The sequence below is a fragment of the Pinus tabuliformis genome, chromosome 1_1 (assembly GCF_031772625.1).
Source record: "Pinus tabuliformis cultivar Carrire ecotype Pingquan chromosome 1_1, CPIR1, whole genome shotgun sequence".
NCBI lineage: Eukaryota > Viridiplantae > Streptophyta > Pinopsida > Pinales > Pinaceae > Pinus > Pinus tabuliformis.
This window is the reverse complement of record NC_142297.1, coordinates 208,361,407-208,384,634: the sequence shown is the minus strand read 5'-3', so window position 1 is coordinate 208,384,634 and position 23,228 is coordinate 208,361,407. Positions and strand designations below refer to the sequence as shown.

Here is a 23,228-nt window from a genome sequence, read left to right as displayed (position 1 = left end):
CAACCATAAACTCCATGAACTCTCCCGGAAGCTCAACGCACAGATGTCAAGTGGAAAGTGAAACGTTTTTTAAGGTTTTTTAATGTTTTAAAACATTTTTTATTAAATCAGACGGCGGATTTTTGTTCAATCGTCTAACAAAAGATCTAATGGCTACGATTAGGACAGAAAGGCATTTGGGGGAGTTCATTTCAGAGGGAAATGCCTTACGGCGTAATAAACAAAAGATACAAAGCATTGTGAAAGAAATCTCTAAAAATGTTGCAGTCTAAATACCTCCAAGAAGTGGCGAGGAGCAGATAGAAATTATAAATCCCTATTGAACTTTATTAACTACATCAGATAGCCCCTTAACGACATTAGACAGTTCATGTATTTTTTGCTTATCGGAAGAATTATTTGAATTGTGGAGAATTTTGCATTTCAGCAAATGCTGAAGTTTGTTGAGAAACTTTCTCACTACTAATCCCTTCAAATAATTGTTTTCTAACTATTTCGTGCAACTACCCTACAAACTGTTTCTTTAAAGCATCGAAAGCCATTTCCAATCTCTCCTACTATTATGTTGCATTGTTATTATACATAAATAAACCATAATAAAGATCAAAGCTATTTCCACAAGTGTTGTCAACAATTTTGAGCAATGTTTCATAGCTTTTAATATTAATTGGAGTAGATTCTAAGTTCGACTTGGATAACATCCTTCCCACAGTTTAGGTTTTAAATTGACTTTCAGCAGCATGGCGATCATGTTCAGCACATGACATCTCAACCATCTTGCATCTTTATTTTGCAAATATATCGAAAAACTTATAACAACATTCTACTCTTTCTTCTTGGCCAACTCTAACCTTAGTCACAAACAAAAGGAAGGCCACTCCACCCAAACTTCCCACTCTCGAGCCCAAACATAGGATGGATGCACAATATATGAAATTCTAGAGGTAATACCTGTAGTTTTTAAATTAACTTTCAGCAGCATGGCGATCATGTTCAGCACATGACATCTCAACCATCCTACATCCTTATTTTGCAAATATATCCAAAAACTTACAACAACGTTCTACTCTTTCTCCTTGGCCAACTCTAACCTTGTCATAAACAAAAGGAAGGCCATTCCACCCAACTTTCCTGCTCTCAAGCTCAAACATAGGATGGATGCACAATATACAAAATTCTGGAGGTAATACCTATAAAAATAGATTGCGGCAAACTCTTTGACAGAAATTACATCTGCAAAAAATGTGTTTCTCTTCTGTCTTTGAGTTGGAAATGACCTCAACACAGACTGTGTCGCTAGAATAGATGAACATAGATATATCACCTCAGGAACACTGCAAATCCTCTAAGAAGGTTCATGTAATGATAATTATGTCTGAGATGAAAATGATGGACTACGTTTATCAGGCTTTGGTTCAATGCAGATAATAGAACGCTAGATTTATGCCTGCAAAAGGGGGGTGTTGGTACAGTGTCCAGCATCCAAAGGCCCTTTAATAGCACTTGCTTCTCCAATCAAGTCTTTCTTTGTCCATCCAAAGTGGGTACCTAAGTCCCATACATCCAAAACATCACCCAAGAGAGCTTCCCCAAACCATCTTCAAGCGCAAAGTGGACTCTCCAACTATCCTTCAAATGAAACCCAATGACAAGCAAAACCCCGCAAACAGGGGATAACTTATCAAATTGCTTCCATCACTTCAAAGTAGACACTTCCAACCTTTAAAGGCTATTCTAAATGTGTTTGCCCCACAGGTCATACAAATGTCTAAGTATGAATATGTGGGGGCTCAAAAGTGGGTATTTAGCGTCCAAATAAATAAACCATGCCATCAAAACCTCAAGTTTTCATTTAAGTGTGTACATATGGACCACAACGCTGCTCCTACACCTTTCATCATGTGAATTTATTGACAAATCAACCCTGACTTGACATTGGCTCAATTTCTTCTAGGGTTTGGATCAATATTTTCTTTATTTTAGAACTACCCCAACAGGTTAACCACATAAATTTTAAATTAACTTATCATATTTCTTCTGTCTAGCTCCAAACTTTTATTAAATTTAATTGAATATCTCCCAATCTGAGGTCAGCTTCAAGTATCATTGCATACGTATATATATAGGCATGACAAGATTGATCTTGCATTTAAGTTTCAAACCAGATTAGTTCCTTCTGAGTTTTCTGAGTAAGCATAAACATAGTGCACCCTTTATTCTGTTTGAAGATGGATGATTTATCTCCCAACAACAGTGGACAGGTTAATACCTTTCCTTTTCTGAGTTTATGGAAGATCTTGATTCTTAACTGATATGAACCTGTTTAGGAGCATTGCCAACCAATATTCTGCCTAAGGAAAACTTATCAGCAAAACTGTCATGCTTCTCGGTATTATATAAGTTAGCTGGGATCTCTTCGTGCTTGAGCTGTCTGCTTGTTCTATAAGTTACAATATGTCAATCAGCAGATTGCACAATAGTTTCTCCACTTGTTGCAACTTCAACTACCTCTGAAACTTCTAATGAACTTCAATGTTTCTTTCCTTCTTTACATATAAACTGTAAAAGTAGTAAAACTGCACGCAGCTCATTGGGATTGAGATGTTGATACCAAGTTGCTTGCTGGATTTGTACCAACAGGTTCATTGCACTGTCAAAAGTTGGAGTTTCCCAGTCTGATCTCTCTTAGAATCCTAACATATGGAAGATATAAACCTGGAAACTCAAGGGCAAATGGGGCCAAATCTAATCCAAGCTGCACATAAAGAACACTTACTGTAGTAATCCTGGTGTCATTTGCAACCGGTATAAATGATTCCTTTTGTAGTTCCAAGATATCTGAACTTGAAAGTGTTCCCCAGATATTGTCCAAGTAGTTTGACATCACCAAGTGCCTATAGACTTTGTACCTATAATTGTAGGCCATTGTGCAAGTGTCTTTTCCTTTCTTGTACATTCTAACAGCATCTCTGGTTCTGAAGCCGTTCATAATCATACTTTGCATAAAATGCAAAGCCATCCATCTCATCCACACCTCGTTGACAAACTTCGTGCCCTTCAAAGAAGCAACTAATGTGTTTTCAAACTATAAGTTTTTCCCAGATAAGACATAGATATTAGGATCAGAATGCATTTGTGATCATGTTCATTCTTTTGTTCAAACTAAGGCAAACCAAACTTAAACCAGTAACTCTTCATTCTGCAGCCCTGGTACACCAATTTTATAAACATAATGAATACCTTACTATGGGGTTTTTTTATTACCCCAATTTTATATAAGACAAAATCGTGGGTAACAGGATACTACCATGATTTTCTGTGACAATAAGAGTTGAAAACTCTCTTGGAATCTAGTGTTTCATTATTTGTCCAAACATATTGAGATCAAGTACCACTTCATCAGAGACAGTTCAAAAGAAGGCAGTGGTGTATCAGCAAGTTGCTGACATTTTGACTAATACCCTAAAAAAGGGGAAGTTTGAAATGAAAGAGCAGCATGGTGTGGGGGATAACACTTTTCTTGCTAAGAGGGAGTGTTAGTTTACCTGTGTAGCTCGAACAGTGCTCCAGCGAAAGTACTCATTCCTTCAGCAGACTAGCCCAGACAGCTTTTTATATAGCAGAACTTCTGCAGCAGCAATGCACCTCTCTTCAACAATCTGTAGAATAAAGTGAATATGCACTAATACTAACGGAAGAGACAAAGAGATAGGGGCACCACCTTCATTCTATTTCAGTCTTAATTGCTTTCCTAAAGTAACAGTGAATCCTATTCTGTTTTTGTTTTATGTAGTTTAGCATGCTCTAAGATACAGGATGCAGTTCCCTAGGTAGGCAAGGGCACTCCTGCATGAGGAGATCCCAGGCTTAGTGAAGGGCACAGATCCCTAGGAAGGCCGTCCTCTATTTTTGCTCAGTTATCCCTCCAGATAAGTGCACTAGGGTTAGGGTTCTCTTCTGCCAACGAAGGTCCTGTTGTGCATGCATCCAGGTTCATTGTATCCCTCTTCTTTCATAGTACATAAAGAAGACACAAGGCACACGATTTGATGGTTAGAGAGTTTGAGATTTTAGTTGTATTTTCATCTTTTGTTTTCCAGATTTAATAGAAATTACGTATGCTGTTTTATGTGATATGAAATAAAAGTTTGCTATTTTATTTTATAGTAGCATGTGTTTGTAGGTTAGAGTACTACGTAGCAAAAATTCTCATAGGTGTTTTCCAGCATTAACGATTTATAGGCTGGAGGTTAGTTTTAGAGTACAAAATCTACTCACCGTGATCTGATTCTTGACAACCTTCTTGTTCACCCTTATCAATTCAGGCAACACTATACAAGTTATGTGTTCATCCCAAGCTTTTGATCAGAGAATATTAAGCCTGGACACTCATCCAAAGGTGATTTTTCCATGCGTAACTGATAATGTTTAGGATGAAATTGTTCTTCGTCTGCCCATTGGCCAGATCGTGTACTTTTATCCTCAATGCATACTCTAGTTTGAAATTAATGGTATCCTGTGGCAACCTAAATGAAAAACAAAGCCCTAAATAATTCTTCCAAATATATCCTAGTTATTTCAGCTTTACTCGAGAAGAACTAGTATTTTATTTACTTCTGAAAACTGGGTTTACAACCTAGGCAGTACAGAGCCTGATTTCCCAAACTAGAATGAAGATATGAATGGCATGTGTGGGGCCCTTGCCCATGACAACAGAACAGGGAAATCTGTTAAGCTTATCTGTCCATCTTTATCACTTATACTTAGAGGCTAGGAAGGTACAGGTCATCCGATATAATACATTTCTGCTACCCCTGTATTGCAGATTATGTGCATAAGCAAAAAGCATCATTCAGCAATAATATACACACTCTACACATATAAGAATCCCTCGAAAATATCGGAAATGATATATCATTAGATGTTAAAAGATTGTAAATCCCCATATTTGGTACAAAATATCAGAAAATTGCAGTATCTTTCATGAATTTTCTTGGATGCTTCCATTTCACATATCTACCACGCATAAACGTTAAATGAGGATACCTGAGTCTGATGTTGTACTTGGGAAGCAAGGTTGTTCTTCTCAAATAGATTCTGAAAGTTATGCAGAGCTGTCCAGATAGGAATTGGTTGGTAGATTTTGTACTACTTAAGAGTTTACATAGTTCTAGATTAGCGTGTTGAGAATTTGGTGGTGGAATTATTTTTCCCACAACTGATTCAAACAAGACTTGGAGAAGTGATGCCATTACAAATCCGATACATAGAATTAAAGTGTCTAAAAATTGCTCCTTTTTTCAGTTGGGGACCAGCTCTTTCAGAACCCAGTATATTGAAATCAGGCCTTTCGTATACTCTGTTCAGATTTTAGAGGGGGGTTTATTTTGCCCATAATTGATTCAAACCAGATACAATTAAGTCAATGCGATGGTGTGTATTAACCCATTCAGAAAATAATGCCCATTATCAAATAGATACAATAAATTGGTGTCTTGTCATCAGAAAATGCATTACGCTGTTTAGCTACCACTTCTATGTTTTCATCACTGTTGTTATCATAAAGAAACCACCTCTGGACACCTACATAGCATGGTACATGATCCATTCTTTAAGAAATGGAGCTTGGTTCCAAAGCACTAGAACTAAAGGTTATCAGCCAGTATTATATATATTATATATGTGTTTGTTTGTGTCATTGGCAGATATACTTAAATTATAATATGCAGATATTCAATTATCGATTGGAACTAAAGATAGGGACACAACTGGAACTGATTTACCCTGTTATAGATATTTCTACAAACAGGGATAGTGACCAAATAGCAGCACTTCTCAAGATTGGGCATCCTTATAGAAACTGTGTATTCTTCACTGGGGAGGATCCCTATTGGGCACCAACACAAAGATGAGGCTATAGCTAAAGAAAAAAAAGAAATGAGTTCCAGGCCATGATGAAGAGGACTTGACACAGAAGAGCTTTCCAGTGTTCTTTTGTAAAAAATCTCTTAATGTAAAGTAACACATTTTGAGAAAAAATGCTTTACCTCAAGACATGTTTGGCAATGTTAAAGACAAAAGTTGGGTGTCTATTTTTAATGGTAGTAGTAATCCCTCTATCCAGAAACAATAAGAATACAACATTGCATTCTGTGCGGAGGAAGGTGGAAGTAAAGAGAAGGAGGAAACAAACTGTGGGTGCCCTCCCAAACAGCCAAACTGCATCCTCCCTCAATTAGAAACTGCAGCTGGTGCTTCTAAAGAAGCATCTCAGGCTGATGCAGAGATACAAAATATCAGAAAATTGCAGTATCTTTCATGAATTTTCTTGGATGCTTCCATTTCACATATCTACCATGCATAAACGTTAAATGAGGATTCCTGAGTCTGATGTTGTACTTGGGAAGCAAGGTTGTTCTTCTCAAATAGATTCTGAAAGTTATGCAGAGCTGTCGAGATAGGAATTGGTTGGTAGATTTTGTACTACTTAAGAGTTTACATAGTTCTAGATTAGCGTGTTGAGAATTTGGTGGTGGAATTATTTTGCCCACAACTGATTCAAACAAGACTTGGAGAAGTGATGCCATTACAAATCCGATACATAGAATTAAAGTGTCTAAAAATTGCTCCTTTTTTCAGTTGGGGACCCAGCTCTTTCAGAACCCAGTATATTGAAATCAGGCCTTTCGTATACTCTGTTCAGATTTTAGAGGGGGGTTTATTTTTCCCATAATTGATTCAAACCAGATACAATTAAGTCAATGCGATGGTGTGTATTAACCCGTTCAGAAAATAATGCCCATTATCAAATAGATACAATAAATTGGTGTCTTGTCATCAGAAAATGCATTACGCTGTTTAGCTACCACTTCTATGTTTTCATCACTGTTGTTATCATAAAGAAACCACCTCTGGACACCTACATAGCATGGTACATGATCCATTCTTTAAGAAATGGAGCTTGGTTCCAAAGCATTGTGCAAGCACAGACCTGATGGAGAGGCCTAAACATCTGCACAGGTTTTGAGATCATCATGGATTTAACTTCAACCCTATCTACAGATGGAAGTAAACCACTTTTGGATCTCCATATGAAAGCCTTCATCCCTTCAATTTCATGTATTCTAAGCCATTAGGCTTCTCACATCTGATCACTTGAGCAGCCATCAAAACCTTGGTTGTTCGTCAATAGACCTATTACTCGCGGAAGTTCTCAATGACAACAACATATTTTTTGGACAAACAGAATGCTTGCTTATTGAGGCATTAAAACCAAAATACTGTAAAAAGTTTTCTGCAAAGCCTGTCAATGTTTCCAGCATTGAAGAAGATTGGACCATGTAAATGAAACAAGTTCAGCTCAATTAGGCACCTATGCCATAGACTGCTTCATATGAATGAATACGACAATGTTAACAAAGAATCACCGTCATGTTCAAATTCAGACAGAATAGACACAATAAGATGATTATGGAAGGATCCAGCAATCTGCTACTGAAACAGAAACATCTGAAAATGACTTTTTGTGGATACCAAGACTCCAATACATGTAAAATTGATTTTCACCGGCAAACATCTTGGCGAGGTGCCAGATGCAACAAGGCTAACAACATAGGCACAAGGCCTCGTGTTCTGTATTAAACATTAACAAAAATTACAGGAAATTCATATGCTTGCCTTTCCATAATCGAAAAATATAACCATTTAAAGCAATCGGCCTAAAAATTGCCGAGTACAATGATATAGCCCAAGGCCTTCCATGGGGCTGGGCTATTTGCCCCTCCTTTCATTGCGGGATTGAATCCTCTGTAACATGAGCTGCTGCTTGAAATTATGAATGAAATTTTCAGCCATTGCATTCAGTTCGTCCGTGGATAGGCCATCTGGGTTTGTGCCATCTTCAGTCCTAACACAGTTGGTCATATCTTCATTATGAGGAACTTCCAAGACGTTGGATGCGGCCACTTTAGATTTGTTCATTCCCACATGAGAAAAGCTTTGGGTTGGCTCAACCAGAGGAGAAAAATCATGGGATTTTCCTGAAAACTGAGGCGGAAATGGAGGATCAATCGGAGGAGAAAATTGATGGGTTTTTCTCAGAAACTCTGGAGGATTTGAAGACTCAACCTGCGGAGAAAAACGATGGGTTTTTTTGTGAAAAACCCGGTGGGTTTGGAGCCTTACCCTCAGGAAATTTATGTTTTTTCAGCCTTGAAGGCTCAACCAGTGGAGGCCTAAATTGCAGCTCCTCTTCTTCTTCTTCAAAATTCTGTCCATGTTTATCAAATGTAGTCCTACGCATATTGCCAGCTTTCTTCTTATTATTATTGCCATTGGCGGGGGACCTCTGCTAGAGGTGACTGCAATAGTCCCAATGACCAGATTCAATAACACAAAAAGCATTGAAGGGGTGAGCCAAGTGTGCATCACATTGCATACCTCTGGCAGGGACTCCTTGAGTGGCACCATGACAAACCTTGAAATTTCTATGGAAGGAAGCACGAACCTAATGCAAATGGGAAGGAGAACAAGACCCACAGCAACAATTGCAGGCTTGCTGGGCTCGTAGTAGCGCTCCATCAAAGGGACCAACAACCCGTAAACTTAAACAGCCATAAACTCCAAGAACTCTCCACAGATGTCAAGTGGAAAGTGAAACGTTTTTTAGGGTTTTTAAATGTTTTAAAACATTTTTTATTAAATCAGACGGTTGATTTTTGTTCAATCGTCTAACAAAAGATCTAACGGCTACGATTAGGACAGAAAGGCATTTGGGGGAGTTCATTTAAGAGGGAAACGCCTTATGGCGTAATTAATTCACAAGTTATTAACTCATAATACAACTAATGAATACATCAGTTAACTCAGTTGCATGTCAGTGCATGTTCAGTTCAACAGGGACAGGTGGTAGAGAATCAGATTGCTATCAGTTGTGACTATAGTTGTGCACCAGATCTTGCACAATCAAGGGATTGAGTATGTCAATGAGTTTTCTCACGTATTTGACCACATTATAGCTTGTGCTCACGTCCAACAAAGAGTGAGTGACTATTTTGCAGGTGAAAAATGAGTTTGGTGAGCCATTCTCATCAGTTCTTGAGCAGGTATTGAGCAGTGGAGGCAGGCAAGCAGTGGAAATGATTTGGAGATCAGATCTAAGCTGTATTGTGTGTAACAGAGGTGGAGATACTTGTGAGAAGTATTATGCTGTGTAATGTTACATGACTCAATCATTAATATACAGATAGTTGGGGTTTTTAGCGAGATGCTTTCCCCGGGATACATATCGTGTTAATGTGTGAATGCTCTTGATGTTTTATTGTTATTGATGATGCTATATTGATGATCAACGTAGAGGAACTTATGTATTGTGTATGTTTTCCACAATAGTACATGATCAGGATAATCTCCATTGAATATGTGTTAAATTATTCAAAATTTCTACAGGGATGATGGCTGGAAATTGAGTAAAAGTTGGATTCTAGCTCTCACTTCGTAGCTCCTCCGCCCTTTCCTCACCCTCATCTTTTTTCATTCTTCTATTGTTTTCTATCATTATTCTCGATCTTTTCTTCCCCCTTTTGAATGAGGTTAATCCACCCTTTGATGTTTAATTCCGTCTATTAGACCTTATTGGTTTTGGTAATTTCATAATAGATCCTTAAATAGAGGGAAATAATATTTATCGTGAATATTTCCTAACAACCTTATACACTTTTTTTTTTTGTAAGCTAAGATGGTGCTCATTCTATAACTTGATCAAACAGAACATTACAACAATCATAAAACAGTTTCTGCCCGCCCTCTAGGGGAAACCGGGACATAGTTCCACCTATAATTCTTAATAGCAGCCCAAAAAAAGTAGGTCCACAGTCTGGTAGTCTTTGCTAAATAAGCTATGCATTCCTGTAATTTACTAAAACTAGTGCTAAAACTACTGCTCTGTATTGCATGTTTTTTCCTATCTTTGACATATACAAAGCAATAACCAAAAAAAATCTTGCAGGTTCTAAACATATCTCGTATCAGTCATTGTCTCCCTCAGGTTGCTGGTTCGCTGCTTCCGCACGTTCTGGCTGGTCCCGAATCAACAGTTGCTGGATAGCTTCCAGTTTCTCCTCCTGTTTCATCATGGCCTTCTCCTGTTTCATCATGGCTATGCGAAGGAAGCTCAATTCACGGCGAATGTCTGGATCCCCCTTAGCTAAATTAACCATTTCTTTCGCCACTTGTGTCAACGCCTTAGCCATAATCCCCTTCATCACCCAGTAGATGTGAAGGGACTGTTTAAATAAGGACATACGCCCTCTGGTTTGTCCCGGGTCATGGAGGAGAAAAGTCCAATCTTCCAGTTCCTCATCGGATTGATCCTGAAGCGCTTCCTCTTCAAGCCGCTGCATGACCTTGCGCACTGCCTGGTTGGAGTAACGGAGGAAAGCCTGCTCAGCCTTCCGAACGCGATGGTTGACCGTCTCCTTCGGCTTCCTGTTTTTCCCCTGACCACTCCTGGAAGTCTTCCCTTCCTCCTTCTCGTGCCCCTTCCGGCCTCTGACTTTCTTACCATCCCGGTCCTTTTCCTTGTCAGGTGAAGCACTGCGCTTCCTCAAACCGTAGCGACGGATCTTTATGTCCCGAGAACCAGAATGGTCCGCTTTCACCTGCTCATTTCCTTCCTCAGCCAGGTGCTCATGGTGGCACCCTCGATCCCTTACTGCGCCAGGGGTCACGTCTTCTTCTGAGTCATCCTCTACCTCCCACACAGAGAAAGGAGGTTCCTTCTGCATAAGGTCTTTGCCCTTTCGGTTGCTATTCTCCTCCCCTACACCCTGATGTTCCATCGTTTGCCTCAGCTTCTGTCTGGTTTCCATACTGCCCGGGGGTCTGATACTCCTTGTTCTCTGGTTGCCACGACTGGTCGTTGTTCTCTTATGCCATTCAATGGAACCCTCAACTCTTACCCAGATTATGAGCTCGCTCAATGCCTTCATAATCGACCCTCTTTGATTATATAACAAGTTCTTTGCCTCAGAGAAACCGCAATGTCCGGTTTTCGAATGCCGTCGGTCACTCTCCGGTGAACCACTCCTCCCAACCATCTTATCATTATTCATTCCCTCTGAAGTGATGTCAGGCGAACCGCCACCATCACCATTCATAGTTTGGACATTAATAATCTTTCGTTGTGTGTACTTATGCCTAACCGCTCCTTCCGCCACCTCTGTACTGTCCCTAAGATCCTGATCCTTCATCTTGCTGCCTGCTATGATGATTTTAACGAATCCCAATTGCACCATATTCTTACAACGGGGTCTCCACGATGCCCTGTTAATCCAACTCATTGATCCGCGCATTGTCATTTGTGGCATGATCATGATCAACCTTAATTAGGTCCGCCAACTCCTTCCACTCTCGGTTTCCTTCCACGGCTCTCCACTGGGTGTCAATCGAGCTGCCAGGACCACTGCAGCCCCAATTAGCCAACCAATCTGCTACCTGATTCCCCTTTCGACGAACATGGCTGATGATTCTGTAATCGATGCGTTTAATCAAGCCTGCTATTTCTTGAACGATGCCTGCCGTCCGCCAGCTTTTGGTTACTTTCTCCCAACCCTGCCCATTATTGAGCCTTCTCAGCATGTCCACAGCAATCTTCGAGTCCCCTGTAATTTCCAGATTGGTATAGCCATTCCTGATGGCAATTCTTAATCCTTGACGCAGGGCCCAAAACTCGGCCTCGTTATTGGTCATCTGTCCCCCCCATTCTGCATAGATCCACCTTACTTGATTATTGCTGTCTCTGAAAATCCCCCCAAAGCCCACATCACCCGGGTTGCCCTTTCGAGGCCCCGTCAAAGTTAAGTTTAACAAATTGTTCTCTCGGGTAAGTGAACTTCTCTGGGCTCTGAGTTCTCATATCAGGACTGGCCGAACATTTAAAGTGAACCATCTCTAGTTTTAAATTTAGTTTGTTTAGGATTTCTTGTTCGTCTGGGGTAGTCTTCCAGTCATCACTCTCCCACTTATCGACTAGGATAGTCTCTCGCGTACTCTCAACCACCTGCTCCCAAATTACTTCTGGATGCCTAGCCGAATTCTGAAATATCCTCCTATTTCGCTCCTTCCAGACTATCCAAAGAATAAAGGTAGATATCAGATTCCAAGCCCTCTAGACAACCCTGCATTGAAAGGTTTCCTTGTTCCACTGGAAAACTACATCATTAAATTCTCTGATGTTTATTCCTGGTTTATTGAACAGTCGTTTGGTGATCCTCCAGAGTTTCTCTGCATATGGACATTGGATCATCAAATGATCTCTAGTCTCATCATCATTGTTGCACAGGTAACATCGTGAAGGGCCGTGGAAACCCTTCTTTCGGATACGATCCCAGGTCAGAATTTTGTTCTTTGAGGCTAACCAAACAAAGACGGACACCTTTGGCCACCAGTTTTCTTCCCATATTGTTTTCCATTCCCAATTTCTGTCACCTCCGCCTTGAGACTCCATTAGAAGGTAAGCCTCTTTGGTTGTAAATGTCCCCTTCATTGAGTTCCCCACCGGAGGATGTCTGTCCCATGACGAACTCTGAGTTTCCTTGATCCCATTTCTTTCCGGTAAAGATCTTGGAGATCTGAGTTAAGTTCTGGTTCCCAATCTGTCGGTTCCTCCCAGACTCTCCATCCCTCCGACAAGTCATTAACCTTCCAATGCTCCTTTACCCTTGTTCTGTTACCTGCAATTCTATCACGGACCTGGAGGAGGTTTTGAATGCTGTTCAGTCTTTCTCGTTGTTGCCAACTATCTTCCCAGAAGTTGGCCTCTGAGCCTCCCCGGATTTCCCAGAACGTATGTTTGTCAATAAGATCTCTGTTTTGAGAGGCTAATTCCCAAATAGTGGAGCCTCTGGGGATTTCCTGTTGCCTTAAGATATCTACCGGAGAGTTTGGCATTCTGTATTTAGTCCTCCAAATAGCTTTCCATAGATCATTTCCACCACTGAGCCATATCCACCACAGCTTGGCTCCCAGGACCTTGTTTAAAATTTCCGGGTCTCTCAAACCCAAACCTCCTTTCTCTTTTCTTTTGGTGAGCTGGCTCCACGAGACCAGCGCCCATTTTTTCTTTTTATCAGATCCACTCCATATGAATTTCCTTATGATTTCCCTGATTTTTGCACATACCCCTGCTAGGGCAGCCATAATCGATAGTGGGTAGATAGGGATAGCCTGAAGGACCAACTTGGCAAGAACAATTCTGCCAGCAATGTTCAGAACTCTGAAGGCCCAATTAGCCACCTTGTTGTTAAGTTTATCCAAAACCCCTTGCCAGTTTTTCAGCTTTTTAGAAGTGAAGTCTAGAATATTACCCAGATATTTGGTAGGTAATTCCCCCCTTTTGAATCCTAAGATTCTGATTAGATGGGACTTAACCTGTTCCATTGAGTTGAAGATGAAGATGCAGGATTTGTCTTTATTGATTTCTAATCCAGAGGCCTCTGTAAACAGATCAAGGATTCTCCTTAGATGTTGGACTTCTCTTACCGTTGGCTCCCCAAACAACATAATGTCATCAACAAATTGTTGATGAGTCAGGGGCAGGTTGTTTCCCCAGATTTGCAGTCCTTTGATTCTATTTGCTGCTCTTTCTTGTTTGATAAATCTCCCTAGTCCTTCAGCGGCAAGAATAAATAAAAATGGGGACAAAGGATCTCCTTGACGAATCCCTCTAGAGGCATTAAAAGTTTTTGAAGGGCTTCCATTAACCAATATAGAGAAGTGAGGAGTGGAGATCAGGTTGTGGATCCATGCAATCCATCTTTGGTGAAAACCAAATCTTTCGAGGACAGTAGCTAAATACTTCCAGTTTAGTCTATCATATGCTTTGGATAAATCTAATTTTATCATCATTCCTTTTTGTTTTTTAACTTTTAAGGAATGGATAACTTCCTGAGTTACAACAAGCCCATCAAGAATCTGCCTGCCTTCCACAAAACCCGTTTGTTCAGCCGAGATTAAATTGTCCAAAAGGGGTTTTAATCTTTTGGCAATCAGGGAGGTGATCATTTTGTAAATCACGTTACAAAGTGCTATAGGTCTGAAGCCACTAGCCTCTTCTAGGTTGTCTCCCTTAGGAATAAGAGCATAAAAGGTAGAATTAAGAGCTGGCCATACCTTTTGATTTATTCTTGATTCTTCCACAAGGTCCAGAATCTCTCGACCCAAGAAGTGCCAGCCTGCCTGGTAAAAATCCACAGTGAAGCCGTCCGGCCCAGGAGCTGTCCCTTTCTTCATTGTCTTCACGACTTCCTCCAACTCTTCTAAGGTCACGGCCCTCATAAGCGCTTTATTTTGGTCCTCAGTGACCAGGCTGGGGATAGCAGAGCAAATCTCCTGTATGGCTCTCGTTCTATCGATTTGAGGTTCTGTTAATATCTCCCTGTGGTGATCCATCAAGACTTGTTCAATTTCGTTCTGCTCTACCACTCTTTCCCCGTTTTTGTCCTTAATCGATAGGATCCTGTTTCCCTGCCTGTGTTTGACCATAGCCTGGTGGAAGAATTTAGTGTTTCTTTCCCCCTCCCTAAGCCATTTTATCCTATATTTTTGGCGCCATAGGATCTCCTCTTGCTTTCGTCTCTCTTCCAGTCTACCAAGGATTACCCCTTCCTTGTGGATGCTTTCCTCCGTTCTTCCTTCCAAAATTATCTTCTGTTGAAGATCTGCCATTTCCCCTTCTAGATTTTGTTTATCCTCCAGAATGTTGCCAAATTCCTCCTTGTTCCATTTTTTTATTTTGCCTTTCAGCTCTTTCAACTTTAGCTGGAACGTATGCATTCTACATCTGCCCTGACTAGTGCTTTGTTTCCACCAGTTCTCAACTTTCTTGATGAACTCCGGGTCCCTTAACCAGAAGGCTTCAAATCGGAAAGGCCTTTTCCCCTGAATCCTCTTGATGTCAACCTCTAATCGGATCGGCCAGTGGTCAGATCCCAGAGATGGAATGATCTTGGCCTCCACAAAAACATCTTTGTTCATGATGGCTTCGGAAACTAAAAATCTATCCAATCTAGATGCAATTTGGTTTTTTCCACCCCTTCTATTGTTCCACGTGTATGTCCCATTAATGGTCTGGATATCCACAAGCCTGAGCTCCTCTATCATCTCATTAAAACTGTCCATGAGGTGATCCCTTCTCCTAATCCCTCCTTTTTTCTCTTCCAAGGATCTAATCAAGTTGAAATCTCCACCAATAATCCAAGCAGCTTCAGGGTAAAGTTTACGGACTGATTTAAGACTGTGGAGGAATTGCTCCTTTTTCCCAGGGGTAGGAGGGCCATAAACCCCTGAAATAACCACCTGTTGTTTGGTTCCTACTATCCTCCCCAGCCCAGAAAGGATTCCATTCATACTGGCCCAGTTATCTATGGTGATTTCATTTGGGTTCCACAGAACCGCAATTCCTCCTGCAAAGCCTATTGCATCTTGCCCAATCACTTGATATGGTAATCTGCTTTTTTCTATTATTTCTTCAAGCTGCTGAACCAAAATCTTTGTTTCCTGTAAGATCAAAATACTAGGTTTCTCGTTTTTCAACTTTTCCTTCATATACCACTGTTTACCTCTACTATTCAAACCCCTAATATTCCAACTGATAACTATCATTTAAAACTTTTTGTATGAGGGGAAGAATACCTCCGACAGAGGTATCACCTTACCTGAGTTTATCAATATTTCTCCCACTGTCTGGATCGTTTCGCTCATTGTTTTCCGGCCTCTTTTTCTGCTGTTTTTGCCAGAGCTGCCCATTCCTTTATCTTCATTCCCCTGTTCACTTTCTAACATTGCTGGTTTATCCGGGGGCTCTCCTTTTTTCTCTTTGTATTTCTGGAAAACTTCCTTGTACAGTTGTCTTTGTTTTTCCGGTATGAACCTGCTATCCAAATACCTCCATTCCTGAAGTAGCCGTCTCATGATTTTCTCTTCTTCTGCTTCATTTTCAAGCGGGTTTTCCACTTCCATCCGAGATGCCATTTCTGTTTCTGTTGACTTCTCCTCCGATTCTTCTCTATTGGTTTTGCTTATAGTTGCTCCTTTTCCTTTCTCCTCTCCAGCTATTTCCATTGGGGTAATTTCCGGATCCTCATCATCTTCCAGGTTTACTTCATATTCTTCATCTTCGCTCTGTAGTACCTGAAATTTGTTTTGATTTCTTGTTTGACTGGGTTGCTTTTGGGGTTGGATCTTTGGTCCTTCTTCATTCTGTCTCCTCTTCCTGACTACTTGCTGAAATCCCCTCTCCGGATCCTCCATTCTCCCAGTGGTTCTTTGTGGATCTGCTTGACTTTTCTTGCTCTCTTCCTCTTTATTCAGTGGGCATTGCCTGTATAAGTGACCATACTCATGACAGATTCGGCATCGGAAAGGGATGTGTTCGTAATCAACTGGCTGCTTCCAGATTTCATCATGGTACTCTACCTCAACATTTTCCGGGAGGGGATCTGCCAGATTTATGTAAACACAGATTCTCGCATAAGCATTATATTTACCTCTTTTCGTAGCCTCTGCAATTTTGACAAAACTCCCAATCGTGTTGCCTATTCCCTCCAAGATTTCAGGGTCCCAGAACTCATCAGGAAGCCCAAACAATCTGACCCAGACTGGTGCATCTAGCATTTTTTCCTTTTCAGGGTTGTATCTCTCCTCCCAATATTTCATAAACAGGCCAGCATTGTTCAAGAAATATGGACCCTCCTCAAAGATCCTGTTCTTGTCCTCCAGATTGGAGAAGATTGCTGTGAAGAACCCTTGAGCTCCAAGCTTGAGATCTATCTGCCCCTTAGGTCTCCATCTCTGGTCAATCCATCTGTAGAGTTCCCGCTCAGAAGGCCAATACCCAACGAATCGACATATTAGGGCATGGTCTCTCATGTAACAGTTGTATTCCTTCAATTTGTTGTGGGGAACAACATACCTTGGCTGTTTCTGAGCCCTCGGTAGGCACTGCCCTCTCATTCTTTTCTGCCACAGGTTGCCCATCACTGGGGCATGATTTTCCCTCTCAGTGTGCTGCTCCCCTCCCGTGCTTGTCTCTCCTGTTACCACGTTTTTGAAGGAGGGGATCTCTCCCCCCCCCTTGGCTCTCCCATTTCGCTCAGGGCGATATCAGATGTTTAGAATCTCTTTGACCGTTGAGAACTTCTAAACCAGCCCGTGCCTGCAATCTGGGATTTACTGTCCCAGCAGGTCTGCGCGCTCTAGTCTCTGCCAATACCAGTCTGCACCTCTGTCACCGTTGCCTGCTATCGCAAACCCTAGCGCTCATCGCCTCCCCCGCTATCGACTTTTCATCAACAATCTTATACACTTTAACTATTAGAACCTTAGATAATTATTTTTGTCACAATATCATTGATAATTTAATTATTACATAACGATTAATTATTTATTAATTAATTTAAATAATATTAACCTGTTCATTACATCATGATAACGGCTAGTTTTCTACATAATCCCATTGAATAGGTCAACCCTAACTAATAATATTATTCATAGATAATATTATGATGTGAATTCGTAAATAATTATTTTTAATATTATTCTTAACTAATTCGTTACATAATAACTAATCTTCAACCAAATATTATTATCTATTTTACTTTTAATAGTATTAATATTATATAAATAAATTATGTTTAGATATTATTAGCATTTTAATCCATAAATATATTAATTAATCATGTTAACTCACATTGAATAGGTCATCTTTAATAATATTATATAAATTATTTTATTATCTATGATGGTAAGTTATTCATAGATAATATTATTATTTGAATTGGTAAATAAATGACTATTTTTTAATATTATCAATAATGAATTCATTGCATAACAATTTATTTTCAACCTAACATTATTATTTAATTTATTTTAAATAATATTAATATTATATAAAATAATTATCATTTTAATCGATAGATACATTAATTAATTTTATGATTACTATATCCTATACCTAACTCACATTGAATATGTCAACCCTAATAATATTATTTTATTATCTAAAATGATAAAGTATTTATATTTTCGATATTAAATAATTAATTATTACATAACTCCTACTTTTAACTAAATATTAGTTATTTTAATAAACCTCTTATCACTTAATAATTTTATTGCACCAATGGGCTAATTTTGAACGGCTTTCCTTAACATTGATGCATCCCTAAGATCAACTAGTTTCTCACCTTGTCTCGACGATAAACAACATTAGTTGGTTCAAAACGTCAATCCAATCCTTACAATATGATTAATCCAAAAGACTATTCTCTACATCATAAATTACAAAACTCTTGGATCTAACAAGTTCTCCTATATTATAGATTGAGGCCCATCAATATTTACAAATCATCTAGCGATACTTACTTACCAACCATTTAATTAGATGAATAAGCCTTTCTTTGGAATCTATCCATACTTACTAGCCATCTCCTATATTATAGATTGAGGCCCATCAATATTTACAAATCATCTAGCGATACTTACTTACCAACCATTTAATTAGATGAATAAGCCTTTCTTTGGAATCTATCCATACTTACTAGCCATTTAATTAGTTGAATAAGCCTTTCTTTTGAATCTGTTCAATCCCATCAACTAAGCATTTCGCCTAGCAGTATTCCGTTTCTAAGAGTATGTGGCATATGTCCAATAACATCTGGACAATAATCTGATGAAATCTGTCGTTACACCTGCGGTTTCCACTCACTCCATTACTAAATTTGTTTACTAATGCATCGCTGTTTCTCTCTTTGTTTTTACAGGGATTCAACCCTCCAGGCATGCAGATTATGCACACTGTATTGTATCAATGGCTATTAGTTGGTTATGGTGTCTTTGTCATTTCTGATAATTTTCTTTCAGGACATGTTAACCTATGGGTTTCTTACGATTTTCCATGGCCTTAAAATTTGTTTTAATGATTATGTTTCCCTGTTCGTGTAGAGTCGGTTTTCGTGCCAAGAAAGAGTTTTGTCCTGCTGTTCTCAAGTACAGTCCTCTGTATAATATGCATCTTTTTATCATAGGTTTCGTAGTTTCTTTAGAATTCTTAGCCCTCGAATCATTTGTGACTCAGGTTTTTTTTTCAACTCATGTTTCAATACCCTGTTGTTGCAGCCTCCTTGGATTGCTGGAGCTTTCAACTAGTGTTTCATTACCCTGTTCTTGCAGCCTCCTTGGATTCCTAGGGCGGATTCACCTGTAAGGCAATTTATTCTGTTCAATATTATTGCGGTGGCTCCAACCTCCTTGGATTCCTGGAGCGGATTCACCTGTAAGGCAATTTATTCTATTCAATATTATTGCGGTGGCTCCAACTCCAGGTTCCAAAATTTTCTTTTAATCGTTTATTCTCGTCTTTTCTCTCCAGGTCACCAGCAAAGAATGATCGAACCTAGCCCTTCCACCAACACAAGTGGGAAGGCTTGCTCATTTGGAATATTTATTATTTTCTATCAGAAATTTATGTTAGCGTTATGTCCCCAGTTGCAGTTTTTGGTTTGTTTCATGTAGCAATATATTACAACCTCTTGGGCCTCAGCCTATACTATGTATTTTTTGGGTCAACAATAACGGTGGTAAATTTCCAGATATTGTTTTCTTTACTGTCAAAGAAATTTTGAAAATTTTCCAACCACTACTTTCCTCTATGGACATGACTGTAACTATCGGTCTATAAAACGAATCAAAGAAATTTTGAAAATTTTCCTACACTACTTTACTCTTTGGACTTGACTGTAACTATCGTTCTATAAAACGAATCATTCTTTGGTGAAAACAATTTTCTTATATACAGCAACAATATTTATTTTTTATTGACATTCGCATTAAAGAATGTCAGGCCAGGTTAGTTCAGAAATTAATGAGCGCAAAACAACTGAGTGATTTTTATTCATTAGACTATTAATATTTATACATATACAAAAACGGATCAGTTCATCTTCTAGATGACTGTCCAACTTCACCTCATCCGTTTCGGATTAGGTGTCAACATTTCCCCCCTTAATCTGAAGGGATGTTGGTGAGTCCAAGCATCGTTCTGAATCTTTCAAGCTTTTCTCTTCCAAGCGCTTTGGTGAAGATGTCTGCAATTTGCTCGTTTGTGGAACAATGACGGAGATGGATTGTTTTGGCCTCAACATGGTGTCGGATCAGATGATATTTAGTATTGATGTGCTTAGTACGATCATGGAACTTTGGGTTCTTTTCCAACTTTATTGCAGAGGTGTTATCAATCATGAGTGGAGTAGATTGTATTTGTTTTACTTGCAAATCTTCAAGAATTTTCCTGAGCCACACAATTTCTTTCGTTGCTTCAGCTGCTGCCACGTATTCTGGTTCTGTTGTGGAATCTGCTGGTACTGATTGTTTGCGTGATCTCCAGGAGACAGCTCCCGATCCAAGACTCATAGCATATCCTGAAGTAGATACCCCAGTTTCTTTGTCTCCATCGAAGTCTGAATCAGAGTATCCAATCAAGTTGAAGTCGTCCACCTGTGTATACTTGATTCCAAGGTCTTGAGTTCCCTTCAAGTACCTTAGAACTCCTTTTGCAGCAGACCAATGTCCCTCACAAGGCTTTTGCATAAACCTGGAGAGGATTCCAACAGCAAATGAAATGTCTGGTCTGGTAGTAGTAAGGTAGATGAGACTTCCTACAAGCTGTCTATACTTTGTTGCATCCTCAAATTCCTTTCCTTCAATAGATGTGAGCTTCAAGTTTTGTTCCATTGGAGTAGAAAGGGGATTGCATTCTGTCATGCCAAATCTGTTTAACAAATCTCCAATGTATTTCTTTTGAGAAAGAAATATGGACTTTGGATGTTAGGTTACTTCAATGCCAAGATAGTAATGAACATAGCCCAAATCAGTCATTTCAAAAAATTTTCCTAATTCTTTCTTTATGGATGCAATATAGCTTTCATTGTTCCCTGTCATTAAAAGATCATCTACATATACCACAAGATATACAACTGTTTTGCCAACTTTCTTGACAAATAAAGTTGCATCATCAAGATCAAAATGTTTGAAGTTGAGTTTCAGAAGATGCTCAGTTAGTTTTTCATACCAGGCTCGTGGTGCTTGTTTGAGGCCATACAAGGACTTCACAAGTTTGCATACTTTGTGTTCATGTCCTTTCACAGCAAATCCTTCAGGCTGGGACATAAAAACATTCTCTTTTAGATCTCCATTCAAGAATGCAGTTTTTACATCCATTTGATGGACTTTCCAACCGTTCTGAGCAGCTAGTGCAAAGAGTGTCCGGATGGTGGCCCATTTTGCTGTGGGAGCAAAAGTTTCCTCATAATCGACCCCTTCCTTCTGTGCAAAACCTTTTGCCACAAGCCTAGCTTTGTGCTTGTCAAGTGAGCCATCAGCTTTGTACTTGTTCTTGTAGACCCACTTGCAGCCAATTGGTTTGGTTCCAAATGGAGGATCAACCAGCTTCCAAGTGCCATTCTTTATGAGGGCATCATACTCCTTTTGCATCGCTTCTTTCCATTCATCATGAGAAGCAGCTTCTTTGAAGGAAGTTGGTTCATAATCTGTAAACAAGTTCAATTCACAATCATAAGTAACATCCATATCAACAGGTGAATTAGAGTTATCTACATCACCTCCATCTTGTCGGTTTGAATTTCTGGTTCCTGTTTTTCCAATTTCATCAGGATGAACACTTTCAAGTGTCTTTGTCAGCCACTTTGGGGGACCTTTCTGAGATGGTCCAGGCTGTTCTGTTGATTGAGTTGGGTCTGAATCAAGATTGAGTCTCCCAATTCTATCAATTACATCACTTAAAGCATCATCCGTTGTTGGAGTGTCATGCAGGGGAGATTGTTCTTCAGAAGGAGATTCCACATGTTGATCTAGTATAGGAATCCCCCCTTCAAGATGTGGAATCTGATTATCAAACTCTTGGAATGATTTCGGTTTTGTGAATCTATCCAAGCGATCAAGTTGCCGCTCAACAACACTGTCAGATTTGGATGATTCAAGAAAGATGACATCTCTAGATAAAACAAACTTTTTATTTACTTCATCATAAAGGTGGTATGCTTTAGATGTGTTTGAATACCCCAGGAAGATACACGCACGACTTCTAGCACCAAGTTTGTTTCTATGTACCTTTGGTATTAAAGCATAACAGGTGGAACCAAATATCCTGAGATGTTTTACCGAAGGAACATGTCCATACCACAATTCATAAGGAGTCTTGTTTCTTATAGCACTAGATGGACATCTATTCTTTATATATGCAGCACATAGAACAGCATCAGCCCAAAACATTGTCTTTACATTTTTGAAGAAAAGCATGGATCGTACCATATTCAAAATTGTTCTGTTCATTCTTTCAGCTACACCATTCTGTTGAGGATTATAAGGCACAGTTGTTTGGTGTTTAATCCCATGTTGGCGAAGATAGTGTTCAAATTCATTTGATGTATATTCTTTTCCATTATCAGTGCGAATAGACCCAATATGAGATTGTGCATCATTTTCAATCCACTTATGAAAATTCTTGAATGTTTGAAAAGCATTAGATTTGTTCTTCAATAAGTAAACCCAACACATTCTGGTGTAATCATCAATAAATGTCATGATATATTTATTTCCATTTGCAGAAGAAACAGGCATTGGACCACATAAATCTGAATGAATAAGTTCAAGCTTCCTATGTGCTCTTGAATGTGAATCATGAAAAGACTGTTTGCTGTTCTTTCCTCGAATGCAAGCATCACATTGTTTATGTTTTCTAGGAATTGTAGGCAAACCAGCAACACCATTTTTCTTTAACAAGCGGAGACTATCATAGTTTAAATGTCCAAATCTAGCATGCCATAATAAACTTGATGAAAGTGCACCTTCTTCATGATGAGAAATATATGAGAAATGTTGTGCATGAGCAGAGGTTCCTTCCAGTTTAAGGAGTCTTTCTTCTTCTATACCCCTCATGACAAGTAAGTGGTCAGATGCCTTTCTTACCTTAAGCTTGCCATCAAACATGTGAATGGAGTGACCTTGCTGGTGGATGTGGACCAGGGACAGCAAGTTTCTCTTCAACTGTGGGAGATATAGAACATGATCCAAAAGAAAGTCTGGAAGACCAGGCAGTTTAAGCCTGATTGTGCCAAGCCCTGATGGCTTGATTTTTGACTGATCTGCAAAGTATA

At 39.4% G+C, this 23,228-nt stretch overlaps 1 protein-coding gene and 2 pseudogenes across 1 annotated transcript; all 3 read right to left on the bottom strand.

The window, feature by feature from the left end:
* Positions 1-316: 316 nt before the first annotated feature.
* Positions 317-3,019, bottom strand: LOC149212263 (arogenate dehydrogenase 2, chloroplastic pseudogene; annotated as a pseudogene).
* A 4,476-nt stretch (positions 3,020-7,495) lies between these two features.
* LOC149212262 (uncharacterized) lies at positions 7,496-9,556 on the bottom strand (annotated as a pseudogene).
* A 2,984-nt stretch (positions 9,557-12,540) lies between these two features.
* LOC149212261 (uncharacterized) lies at positions 12,541-17,034 on the bottom strand. Its single transcript, XM_089388609.1, has 3 exons — positions 15,691-17,034; positions 13,954-15,555; positions 12,541-13,428 (listed from the first exon to the last, which is right to left on the bottom strand). Exons 1-3 carry the CDS (start codon positions 17,032-17,034, stop codon positions 12,541-12,543), a joined length of 3,834 nt encoding a protein of 1,277 aa, XP_089244735.1.
* Between the last annotated feature and the right edge of the window lie 6,194 nt (positions 17,035-23,228).

Coding starts and splice junctions, on each gene's coding strand:
- LOC149212261 (XM_089388609.1), bottom strand. CDS start 17,034: ATGGGCAACCTGTGGCAGAAAAGAATGAGAGGGCAGTGCCTACCGAGG. Junction 15,556..15,690: donor AGGTGATACCTCTGTCGGAG/GTATTCTTCCCC, acceptor TTGATCTTACAG/GAAACAAAGATTTTGGTTCA. Junction 13,429..13,953: donor AGATTCTTGATGGGCTTGTT/GTAACTCAGGAA, acceptor TCAATGGAACAG/GTTAAGTCCCATCTAATCAG.